At 42.5% G+C, this 13,528-nt stretch overlaps 1 protein-coding gene across 4 annotated transcripts in view; it reads right to left on the minus strand.

Moving 5' to 3' along the window:
• Positions 1-1,827: 1,827 nt before the first annotated feature.
• Positions 1,828-13,528, minus strand: part of NIPA1 (NIPA magnesium transporter 1) — a 41,771-nt gene continuing 30,070 nt past the window's right edge. For 3 of the 4 annotated variants that reach the window (XM_079923760.1, XM_079923762.1, XM_079923763.1), the window contains 2 exons: positions 9,935-10,095; positions 5,652-7,646 (listed from right to left, as the gene is read on the minus strand). In XM_079923760.1, coding sequence (XP_079779886.1) covers positions 7,135-7,646; positions 9,935-10,095 — 673 coding nt within the window. In that variant the 3' untranslated portion in view covers positions 5,652-7,134. Of the gene's footprint in view, positions 7,647-9,934; positions 10,096-13,528 lie in introns of all 4 variants that reach the window. The other variant, XM_079923761.1, reaches the window with a different exon arrangement.

Genomic DNA, 13,528 nt, shown 5'->3' on the forward strand with positions numbered 1-13,528 from the left:
CTGGGGATATTCTTCCAGTTTTTGACTAGATACAGAAACACTATTATACCAAATTTAAATCATTTTGGGTGGGAATCTTTCTAAAATGAAGTCTATGTTTATTTAGCCAGAAAATGCCAGATATAATTTGCTCCTTTCAAACTGGACTGTTAACGTTCTAGACTGCACAGCCCCTGACCAGTCTGGTTTTGGTAACTATACAGCTTCTAATTTAATCTGTAAGCTTGGCAACCAGACAGATGTGCTTTTTAGAACTGGCTCCGGAGGAACTTTTTTGCTTACTTTTTTGGTCTCAGCTGAATTCTAGCTAGATGACATGGTCAAATAAGGAATTACATTGACTATTGATAGCTGGCAAGCTGGTCTCTGATGATGTGGTAGATTGATAAAAATGGCTCTGATTCTCTACTCATCCATGTGCCCACCCATTTTGCAGAGTGGCTTTGCAGTTCCACTCCAGCCTTGGCCTTGGCCTTGGCCTTGGGACTGTCTTTGGCCAAGAAAATGTGGTGGTTCCCAGCCTAAATCATGATGAGAAGAAGCCTGGACTAGTTTGCTGGAGGAGGAGACCAGGTGGAGCAGAGCAACTTACAAAGCCACCTAGTTGACTCAGAGACCAGACATTGGGCCAAGCTGGTTGAGGTCCACAAAATTGTGCTGTTGACCCATAGACATACGAGAAAGAATAAAGGAATCTTGTATTAAGTCACTCTTTTTTTTTTTTTTTTTTTTCCGGTACGTGGGCCTCTCACTGTTGTGGCCTCTCCCGTTGCGGAGCACAGGCTCCGGACGCGCAGGCTCAGCAGCCATGGCTCACAGGCCTAGCCGCTCCACAGCATGTGGGATCTTCCCGGACAGGGGCACGAACCCGCGTCCCCTGCATCGGCAGGCAGACTCTCAACCACTGCGCCACCAGGGAAGCCCTCTCTTTATTTCTTGACTGTGCCTCAGCTCTCCAACACAAAAAGCCTTTTTGAAACTACCTACCATATGAGGTTCAAAATATGGTATGATTAATATTACATCAAAGATGCTGACAATGTCATGCCTAAGGGCCACCTGACAGGGACATGACCCATCAACAAAGGAAGTAAAGGGTAGGGAGCATGCCTGATTTTCTGTACTCCTCAGATCCAGATGTAGAGCTCAGGTTCAACAGTATTGTGATTGGCTAGCAGATACAACTAACAGTTTTGTTAATAGTAACCAACCCAGGCAGGTTTTTGTAGAATTTGGCACTTATACATTTCATGACCCCAGAAACCTGTGTGGAAAGGGTTATCCATAGAAACATTTAGTGGTTTCTTAAAATGTTTGTTCCTGACTTCTATACAGGTATACTTTGATCAAAATGTGAGTCATCAAATCTTTTTGGATAGAGCCTAAGGAAAAATATTTTTTCTCAAATGAAATATTTTTTTCATTTAATAAAATTACTTATAGGACACTAATAAAGATTAATGACAAGATTTCTCATGACACTTGGAATATTAAAATGTGTTATGATTCTCATATTTTCCATGTGTTTAAAACATGTTATACACCTCAAAAACATGTACACGTTATTAAAATATAGCTGGTTTTCTTTAATACCATCATTTCATTGTATCAGAAGGTAATCACTGGATGGTGAATGCTTCACACATCATAGATTTGCTCCCTAATATATGCTCGGGTAGACATTTTCTACATTGTGATGGAGACCTGGGCTATTTGTTTCTACAAAGAAAATGTGAAGCATTTGATTGAGGAATTAGGGTGATATGGAACCTGAGACCACACAAGCATTTCATGTAAAGGGCAAAAAAGCAACGAGTGTTCAGCTAGAAATAAGTTATTTTATTTTAAAACACATACAGATTAATAAATATTATTGGAAAACTTAATAAATAGCATTTTTATTTACATAAGGCAATTACAACATGCTATGACTACTTCTATAAAGCAAAATATAAGCAAGTCTTAGTCATTGACAAATGGGTGTGTGTGCTAATTGGAAGCTTCCCTGATACATTTACATGAAAAAAATTTTATGCAACCAATCAAACATTTTACATTTTTTTATCTAGTCTTCTTCCTCTCTTTCACAATTATATTCCATTTTACAAGACAGTAATAGTTATCATTTAAAAAGGCAAAAACACTCAGGAATGCTACTGGAAAAACAGTACCCTTAAATTTTTCCAAACTGCAAAAACACTGACATGGCAGGGGGGAGCAAATTATTATAGTCTGACAAATAAAAGAAATATTGTGTACTTTTCAATGTGACCCTTTGGCACTAGTGGTTTGGGAGTTCCTGACATTTACCTGGTGTCAGGTAGTTCATGGTCAGGGTTGAGCCGCTTGGAAGCAGGAAGTTCAGCATCATTCATTACAAATTCACCGCAACAGAATCAATCTGGTTCACAAGTCATTGATTCTTCTGCAGAACATAAACCTTTGCAGAATGTCAGAGAAGCTCATCACACCATCAGAATGTGATCTCTCAGTGCAGGTTTTTAAAGTCCTTGCTTAATTTCCATATTTTACAACAGAAAATATAAAACCCTGCCTTTTAAAACAAAAAAAAAAGAAAATTAAAGCTTCATGGAATCATGCAGACTTTACACCCAGTGCTTCCTTTGCTTACTCAGTGCTCGAAGCTGTGTGTCTACAGCATGGTCCTGAGCAGACAGGATGCATGGTGCATCGCTCCAAAGGAGTCCTGCACATGCGCTCTGGTCTGAGGCTACCAGCACAAACTAAACATGTGAGTGCTCTAACACAGATTTGGAGACCCATCCCACCATTTAGAGGTAGAGAAACTGAGGCACAGAAAGGTTAAGTGACTCACCTATAGTTGCACAATTCAAGGAAAAACAGAGAAAAGAACAAATAAATCCTCCCCGGCTCATGCACTGGGCCCTAGACTATGCTTTTTATCACATTGGGTACATTTGAAATAGATGTTTATTTACATGATCATTGTTCTACTGAATATCAACTTTTCACTAGACAATATGTTTTTGATGTAACACAGAGTTACATTTTCTTAAAATATAATTCTTTGTTGCATTTAATAGCATGTGAGAAATGTGTACGAAAATAAATGAGTAGATATTGGGCCAAATTCTTGTTCCCATTCCTAAAATTCTTAATCTTTTCAAGTATATGATGGAGGTATAAGAATCTGGCCAGATGTGAAAAATCACCTTAAAATTCATCACCAGTTCAACTGTGAGGTGGAAGTGAGGAATACATATAGTTGAGGTATTTTATATGATAAACTGTTTTATGGTGTGACTGGTGTGCAAACTGATCTTTTCTCTTCCTAACTCAAGCTAACAGACCTCTAGCTATGAATATGAGTAAAACATATGAAAAACTAACACAGATATGTCCTTGGGAGGAAGGTCAATGCCAAGGAGTTAATGTTACGTTTTTGGTCCCTGAGAAGGTGGAACACCAAGTTTCCATCTAATCCTGCTTGATAGGTGAACTACTTCGGCGGTGTCAGACACAGTTAAGGACAACTTCTTCAGACCACTGAAGCCAATCAGACAGCCAATGAACAGATCTAAACTAAAGCTTCTTCTCTTTCCAAGTTCCTACTCAGTCCCAGGAAGTCTAAGTCAGGATCAAGTAGGCATCAAAGAAGAGTGATGGGCATAGCTCTGTAAACTGCTCTTCTGGGTTAGTTGAGCAGCTTAGAAACGAGAGGTGTCATCTCCCAACAAGAATTAGGCAGCACGACAGTGGCCTGTGATCAACACCTCAGTCTCCGTGGACTCATCCACGCGTGTAGACAGTGCATCTCGAGCACTTTATGGATGTCTAGAAACTGGCCTCTAGAAGGGAGCGCAGTATTTACAAAGAGCTGAGCAGTCGAGGAAGAAGGAAGGTGAGAGGTGACTGCATACTTCAACAGTGCTCTCTTCTATCAGACGTGAAACCCAAAGAAAAACCCGAAGACCAATCTACTACAGCTGGAATGAACCTCTGGAAATAAAACTGCATAAATCAAATTGGCCTGAGAAGTAGGACTTGAAGGAATATTTCTTATTGCTGAACCAAGAGCAGCAAAGTGTATTTCACTAATTTTCTAATGTGAAAAGACCATAATAACATCTGAGTGATGATTCCCCCTGAAGGTCCAGCCGTGGGCAGTTCTTGCTCCCCATGTGACAGGGAGCAGACTGCCCTTCTCTCCGGATCCTTCTTTGCAGAGTTGGAGCAGTCCTGCAGAACAGCAAAACACCCAGGGTGGTCTTCGTGCTGGGTTTGGGTTAGAATCCTTAATAGGCCCTACACTTGATCACTGAGCAGAACAGGAAGCAATCTTTTTAAATGCAAAGATTCAGATGAGAAAACAAGGCATTGTCCAAGTAAGACAGGAGAGAAATGGCCTATTTAAGTATCTATCCAGAGCAAGCCTGGATATCATATCACAAACATATGATTTTAGAGGAGGCTTGCTTTAATTGAAGATAAAACCCAAAGAATACCATAATAATGAAAATGTTTTATATGTATTTACTTTTGGAAAGACCAATATAAGACCTATCCCCATTCTGGGCCCTACCCTTCAAAGCTTTACTTTTTAAATCTTTTTTTGTAATTCCAAATTATAAAAACATGAATCTGTAAAATAAATACTATAAGTCAGATATTAAACGCTCTATGTTAAACTTGAAAATTAGGCTGTTCGACTGCTGGTCATGTCAATTACTTCCAGGCTAGAGTCACACTTTTGGAATACAATGGATGATATGAACTGTGTTCCACTGGAAGGGAAGTTGTGTATCCTACCAAGGTAATTTGCTGAACAGATGTAAACTTGGGAGAGTCTAACTGTTCTGGGACTTATCACCTTCAAGAGGAGACAAACTATTACTACTTTGAGATTCTATTTTACTCTAAAAAAAATCATAGGGAGATAATCCAGAAAATATCACCTCTAAGTATCTATGGAATAATCATGGATTAATTGTAATCAGGAACATCAATAGATGAATTTAAATAAACTAAGCTTCACATGTAAACTGTAAACAAAAAAATGGTAATTTCCATATGACACATGGACTTTCTCATTATACTTGTATAGCCACATGTATTCTCTGAATATCTCATACTCCTTACCTAGAAATGATTTTTATGCCTAAAAGTATATTTATACTCCTGCATTATACTTTCAGAAAGTTCAGTTCAATAAATTACGGCCTGCATTCCTAAAAATACTGATGATAAAAAACAAACCTTCATGAGCTGATAAAAAGAGTAATGCATTTTTTGAGCATTTATTAACTATCAGTTACTATAAGATTTTTAAAACTTTTTAAATATTCTTGCTGCTGTTAGTTCACAGATCACTTGACAACCCATGATCATCACATGTACTTTTAATTCATAAAGGTGTTTTTTTCTCTATGTTAAACTATCCTCATTTAGTTTAGTCTCTTTGTTCAACACTTTAGGGAACTATTCCTTAGGTCTTTAGAAATGTTCTTTTTGTACGAAAAAACACTTTTTTTTTTCCTATTGACATTCCTTAGTAATTTTAATTGGGTATTATTTAATTGGGTATCACCAAATCTACCTTACCCAATCCCATCTTTCAACTTGGCATAGCTTCCTATTTAGATAAAACGGTACACATGGGACTTCCCTGGTGGTCCAGTGGTTAAGACTCCAAGCTTCCACTGCAGCGGGCACTGGTTCGATCCCTGGTCAGGGAACTAAGATCCGTCATGCCGCATGGTGCAGGGGTGGGAGAACCACTGCAAATGAAGTACATGATATCGTGATGAATATCTGCATCACTCTGTGCTTTGTTCCCATTTAATACACATGCAAGGTTACTATCGATAGCCAAGTGACCTCTTTGATCCAAATACTGGAATAATTAATGGCTATTTTGCATTTCAGAAGTTTGACTGAGGAATTGTAGGGTGCTCTGCCATCTCAAACAACAGGGAGATGGCTACAAATTGTTTTCATTTTTGCTAGAAATTCTTTTGAAAACTATGTGTGTTCCAGTTTGTAGAATATAGCCTAAACTTAATTGTGTCCTTTAACTTGTTCCTGAATTACAGGGAACTCATATGTGCTATTGAACAGTTACTCTCTCATTTAACAGCCTTATTATCAAGTTAAATAATTTATTTCTTCTTAATGGCCACAATGCTTGCTGAAAGAGAACATGAATATATTTAATATTGGATCCCAGTTACATTAGACTGAATGCAAATAAAATACCTCATGCTACTTAAGTCAATTGTCTTTAATTGAACTATAACTACATGCTGAAAGGGTTGATTTACTCCAATGTGCCCTTAGTCTTGACTCTCTTCCAGTGAATGAATATACTATAATTTCTAACTGCTTTGAACATTTATGTTTTGAAGAGTGAAATATTAAAGTATAATCAAGGAGGCTGCATTACTCTAATCTAAGAGAACATACACACAGTAATAGTCAAATTAAGTGAATAGTTCAAGTAATAAAGGCACTGAAATTGATTTGAGCTATTGAAAATCATCCTGCAAATGGAACAGTATATCATTTCCATTCACTCTTCTCTCTCTGTTTGCAATTAAAATGTCTAGGAGTTGGGGGTAGGAGAGTCAACACATCAGAGGATTAAAACCAATTAAATGTATATGCCTCTGATTTGGATCTGACACCTGAATGTTATACATGCTTAATGCAAAATTAAAAAACTACAGACACATTTACTGTAGAGTCAGACTTCAAGACAACAATTTCTCCCATTTCCAAAGTAAGCTTCTAAGTAAGAATATCTGTTCCCCTGCAAAGACTAATCAGAAAAGGCCCATTCTATTTAAATAATGATGACGTGTTTTAAAAGCAAAGAGTATTCATGAAAGCTTCCAGGTTAATGGCAATGAACATAAGATTCCTCTCATCAGAGAGAGATGACACCCAGGCAACCACTGAGCAACTTCAGAGTACAGAAGGCTGGGCCCCCACCCCAGTGCTGAGCAACACATCCTCACTCTCCACCAGCCCATCCATTAATATACAGGCAACTCCAACACCAGCGATTTACGGTCTCTTCTACTTCACGACAAATCAGGACCAGAAGCCACATCCATTTCCTGTTCCTCAAGCCATCCAACCCCCTGTTACATCCTAGTCTGTTTTCATATTAGATTTGTTCATCTCCCCAAGATTGAAGTTGAACTCTTTGAACACCTGTATAAGGACAATCCCAACGGAGACAGTGGTGAACCCACAGGCCATGCCCAGGAAGTCCACCAGACCCACGTTGCTCCACTCCCGGAAGAGGATGGCCGAGGCCAGCAAGACCAGTGTGGTGAACACAACGTAGTAGATGGCCCCAAACACAGAGGAGTCGAAGCACTCGAGGGCCTTGTTGATGTACCTGAACTGGATGATGATGCTGCAGCCAAGCACGGCCAGGAGCACCAGGCACAGGCAGAGGGCACGCCGACTAGACGGATTGTTGTGGAAGATGTCTTGGGCTGCCAGCCCAATGCCCTTAGTGGAAGGCACGGTGAAACTCCCCAGCAAGGAGCAGATGCTGATGTAGACCATGATGTTGGTGGGCCCGTGGGCTGGCGCGATCCAGAAGATCAGCAGCAGCAGCATGAGCAGCACGATGCACAGATAGCCTACGAACACTGGAAACGAGAGGGCGCACGGTGACCCAGGGGGCGAAGCAGAGCAGCCCTCGCCACGTGCTCCGCCACCTACCCCCCAGCCCCGCTGTCACCGGGGCACCCTACCGCTCCGGATGTGCTTTACCACAGCCCCTGAGCTCACTCCACAAAAGTTATTCCCATCATCACTTTCACCATTCAAACATTCATAGCTCCTATATATTACATGTCAGTAAATAAGTCTTCTCTCTATTAGTAACATTTTTATAACAATAAAAGTCTACACAGATGCTTTGAGATTTTTTTTCGGCCACACTGTGCGGCACGCAGAACTTCCCCTACCAGGGATCGAAGCCGTGCCCCGGCAGCAGAAGTGCAGAGCTCCAACCACTGGACTGTCAGGGAAGTCCTGAGAATTTTTTTAAAACCATTTCACAAGATGGTCAACTCAACAAACCCTAGGCAGAGAGTACTCCTACGTGTGGGGTGGGAGAGAAAGAGAGTCACGCGGGGTCTCAAAGGACACACAGGGAAGCTGTAGGGGTGTTTCTGGCTGTTGCAGTGACTGGGGGATGCACACAGTGGGCAGAGGCCAGGGGTCCTGTGATGTGCAGACGGCCCCACACAATGAAAAATCATCCTGTTCTCCTGATGACTTCGGGATGTCATCTTGGACAGGAAAGTGGAAAATATTTATAATAATCAGAGCTAGAACCTGTTTTATGTGTAAAACAGAGTAATTTGGCAAGGACTTAATATACATTGAATTTTTCAGAACTTCAAGAGTTATACTCCATTTCAGAAGATCCCATTGCTGGGAGTTCCCTGGTGGTCTAGTGGTTAGGATTCCGGGCTTTCGCTGGTGGGGCCCAGGTTCAGTCTCTGGTCAGGGAACTGAGATCTGGCAGGCCACCTGGCGTAGCCAAAAAACAAAAAACAAAAAAGAAGATCCCATTGCTGATGGCAAAATCCTTAGTGTCTGAGTCAATAACACAACACCTCCACATCGGTCTGTTTTGCACCTGCCAGATTCACAGCACACACGGTGTGGGGTCTGCTGGTTTTAATATGTCTTCTCCTATAGTTGTACCTGAGCATTCCATTTTATTCCAAAGTACTGTTCTTAGGGCATTATGTTGACTGCTATTATATGTACAAGGAGTTGTATTTTCCATGAACTTCATTTCCAGATTGTAAAGGGGGTGCCAGGCACTGGGCCTGAGGGCTGGGAACAGCCTGGACATGTGTATCAGCAAGCAGGTGGTGGGAGCCCCTCTTCCTCAAGGATAAGAAAAAGACTATGGAGCTCTGCTGCAGGGGAAGATTCAGGAAGATACTACAGCTGAAAGCTGCCTGGGAGCCTGACCTATAAACTGGGCAAGGGGTAGTGGAGGGCAGAGAGCAGCACACGCAAACGTAAAATACTGCCGAAGTGTGGGCTGTGTTTGCAGAAAAATCAGAAGTAGCTTGAACGCAAGTGCGCAGGCTTTATTTCATAAAAAGCAGCTGGGGGGCTTCCCTGGTGGCGCAGTGGTTGAGAGTCTGCCTGCCAATGCAGGGGACACGGGTTCGAGCCATGGTCTGGGAAGATCCCACATGCCACAGAGCAACTGGGCCCGTGAGCCACAACTACTGAGCCTGCGCATCTGGAGCCTGTGCTCCGCAACAAGAGAGGCCGCGACAGTGAGAGGCCCGCGCACCATGATGAAGAGTGGCCCCCGCTTGCCGCAACTAGAGAAAGCCCTCGCACAGAAACGAAGACCCAACACAGGCAAAAATAAATTAATTAATTAACAAAAAAAAAAAGAAGAAGCAGAAAAAGCAGCTGGGCCTGAGTGTGCAGTACTTTGGGTTTTCTCTCATTAGGGGGAAGGGGTGGTGGTGATTGCAGTTATGAAAAAAAAGAAATTATGTCAAAAGTAGATACCAAAAAAAAAAAAGTACAGGGCTCTGCGGGGGCTCTAAAGATGAATTAAATCAGACCTCGGCTCTCTGAGAGCTTCACTTCAGAGGGAAGCATGGAGGCCTGGACACATGGTGGTCCTGAGAGGAGCAGCCTGGGGTCGATCCCGCAGAATGGGCGCACAGATGCGGGGTGGGGGACAGCGTCCATGCACAAGGTCCAGATCCCAGGAGGCAGCAAAGGGGCCACGGCAGCAGGGAAGCCCCGGGGGGCAGCAGCAGACAGTGGTGAGCAAAGAGGAATCAAGGGCCTGGAGGACAGACCACAGCGGGGCGGAGGGTACAGCTCCAGCCGGGAGAACCACGCCAGAGGCGGCAAGCTCTCTGGCACCACAGCTCTGAGTTACCTGGGTTGGTCAGCTTCTCCTCCAGCTCGGCCTGAGTGGTCACACTCTCAGATTTCGGGGAGTGGATAATCAGCACGACAGAACCCGCACAGCTTAGTAGACACCCCAACTTGCCCAAGATGTTGAGCTTTTCTTTCAGAAGGTAAGAAGCTAAAATGGACCTTCAATTTTAAAATAAGATATGATTAAATCAAACTATCTGACCGACCTGTTTCTTCTAACTGCAGATGTTATTAAAGCTACATCTTCTTTACCGTCACATTTTATTTTTAAATTAGTTTTTAAGTGTACAAAGATTAGGAATTTATTGAAGTTGCTATTTCAGTACAAATAGGATCTTCATGCCAATTCCATGCAGAGCCAGTACATAATGATACTAGTAACTCATACCACTCTATTATTTCAGTAGATATGAAATATACCAGGGTAGAAAACTAAGTTTTATGATTGATCAAAAATAAAAATATTGCCTCCATATTTTTAAAAGTACACAGTCCAAAAAAACTATGTTAAGTAGGAAAGCAGGATATGAAAATCGTTAAATTAATTACAAGTAATTCATAATCAGAACACTTAAGTTAAAATAAATTAAGTGAGAAAATGCACAAATAAGAAAAAATCAAAAGGCTAATAGTAATTGAATTATGGTACAAGGAGTATGGGTGATTACTTTTCTCTTCTCTAATATGGAAACTTTTAAAATGTGGTCACATTACTTATTTAATGCAAGAAAAAAAGCATTCCTCATAAAACATCTGTAATCTTAAGACTGGTACGGGGAGGGCACACCAGACCCAGATACCAATATATATATATACAGGACTATTTCCATTCATCCTCATTTCACAGATAAGGAAACCAAACCTCAGAAAAGATCAGCACTGAAACCAAGGCCACAAAGCTAACAAAAGGTGAAGCCACGGAGAGGTCAAAGCTTCCATCTTTCCCTTACAGCGCTTTGTGTCCCTGGCCCTGGATAGCCTGGTCCCCAAGGAGACCCATCAGTGTAGCTGGGAAAATAAGCAACATCCCTGAAAGAAACCATACAGGATATAATAATACAGAACTGGATGTTAAACTGGGGGGCTCCACACAGCTGCACGGAGAGGTGGCAACAAAGGAGTGGGCGGCTCCGAGAATAAGAGGTGGGCTGGAGTCAGCCAGGAACAACGGGTGGGCCTACGCCGGGGGAGAGGGCTCCCACGAATATGGAAGAAAGGGGCAGGGTAATCCCGCACCGCGAGGCCAACTCACCTCTTATTGCACTCTTGGTCTTATACCAGAGTACAAATTAAACAGCCCTGCTATAAAACAGTGCGTAACAGAAAACTTGGGGGATGCTAAGGCCAATAGATCAGGAAACAACTGCCATTGAAAAAGACAGTTTACTGCTCACGGTCTCCGAGCTGAGGGCCGTAGCGTCCTACGCAGGACGGCACAGGGAAGCGCTAGCGTTGGTCAGGAGGCGCTGGCGGGTTGCGGAGGGCTGTAGCAAGAGCCTTCACTTCACTGTGGTCTCCGGGGGAAGGGGTGTGTAAGGCAGTGCAAGCAGTTTAGCACTGGCCAGAGGGAAGAGCTCAGTGGCGCTTGGGCACGGGCTGTCCCTAGCTGTCTATGACTTGGTCCTGGGGGATCAGCGCAGGTGGGTAGTGGGCAGGAGTGTGAGAGTCCAAAAAAGGAGGTGGTTGGGATGTGAGCTCTGGATCGGTTGGTTTAGATTTGAAACTCATGCCTGAGCAGGAGAACTCCTCCCGAGGAGAAAGGTGCACGTGCCAGCGGACACGTGAGCCAAGGCAAGGTGACTCAGGACCGGACTGTCCAGGACGAGGCGTGTGCAGCACAGGCATGCAGGGCAGATGTTAGGGCATCCAGTTTAGAGACGCTAGACACATGGTCAATAGAGTGCCATGTCATTTAAGGACACACCAGATAAAGACGTGGGCAACCGCTTACCTCCTGAGTATGTTCCTCATGGAGAACTAGTCCTTGCCTCCCCTCTGTGGCTGAGAATGGATGACCCCAGGGCGGCTGGAATAAGGGCCATCTATCTAACAGGCTTCCCCAGCAGGAAATCCACCAGCTGTCTAGGCTCAAAACCTTTCTCCTCTCACTTTTCCTGGGCTGCAGTAACTAAAGCCTGCTACCTTCTGATCTGAGATTAAACAAAAATCATATAAAATCTCTTTGACTTAAATCAGGAGTCCACAGACTATGGCTGAAGGCCCAATCCAGCCCTTCACCTGTTTCTGTGAATAACATCTTACTGGAGCACAGCCGTGTCCACACAGTTAGTCTGGTCTCTGGCTACTTTCCACTATGATGGTAGAGGCGAGCAGCTGCAACAGAGGCCACATGGCCCACAAAGCCTAAAATATTTACCATCTGGCCCTTTACAGAAAAAGGTGGCCACCCCCTAAGTTAAATGATCTACAGAACTGATCGCACATCTATCTGGAGAGTTGGCCTGAGGTGGAGGCACAAGTTACATGTCGGCATCAGGGCCACGACAGCACAGAGGAAGGAGCAGCATCCTCACTGGAGGGGTTGGGGGTACAGCAGAGGTGGGAGGGTGGGGTGAGAAGCAGCGTGATAAAAGGCAATGGAAAGAGGGGGAAAGAAATTTAATGCCAAGAGAGAGTCAATAGACTATCTTAATAAACTTATAGTAATAGTAAACAAACAAAAAATGCGCTGTAGAATTGACAGCAAGGTCTTGAAGAGAAATTTGTATACCCAAGTTCATAGCAGCATGATGCACAATAGCTAAACTGTGGAGGCAACTCCAGTGTCCACTGACAGATGAAGAAGGAAACAGTACACAAGCAGTGCACAAGGGTTCCCTTTTCTCCACACCCTTGCCAACACTTATCTCTTGTTTATTTTTTATGACAGCCATTCTAACAGGTATGAGGTGATATCTCATTGTGGTTTTGATATGAATTTCCCCCATGACTAATGATGTTGTGCGTCTTTTCATGTACCTATTGGGCACCTGTATGTCTTCTTTGGAAAAACATTTCTTCAGTTCCTCTGCCCATGTTTTAATCAGATTGTGATTTTTTTTGCTATTGAGTTGTAAGATTTTTTTATATAATTTGGAGATTAACCCCTTACCAGATCTATGATTTGTACATATTTTTTCTCATCCTATAAATGGTCCTTGTATTTTGTTGATGGTTTCCATTGCTGTGCAGAAGGTTTTTATTGATTTTTTAAAAGATTTTTTTTTATTTTAAAGTCTTTATTGAATTTGCTACAATATTACTTCTGTTTTATGTTTTGGTTTTTTGGCTGTGAGGTATGTGGGACCCTAGCTTCCTAACCAGGGATTGAACTCACACTTTCTGCATTGGAAGGTAAAGTCTTAACCACTGGACCACCAGGGAAGTCCCTGTGTAGAAGCTTTTTGGTCTGATGTAGTCCCACTTATTTATTTTTGCATTTGTTGTCTTTGTTTTTGATGTCAGATCAAAAAAATTGCCAAGACCAATATCAAAGAGCTTACTCGTTATGTTTATCTTCTAGGAGTTTTATAGTTTCAGGTCTTTTTTTTTTTTTTTGCGGTACGCAGGCCTCTCATTGTTGTGGCCTCTC

This window comes from Stenella coeruleoalba, assembly GCF_951394435.1.
Source record: "Stenella coeruleoalba genome assembly, chromosome: 6".
Lineage (NCBI taxonomy): Eukaryota > Metazoa > Chordata > Mammalia > Artiodactyla > Delphinidae > Stenella > Stenella coeruleoalba.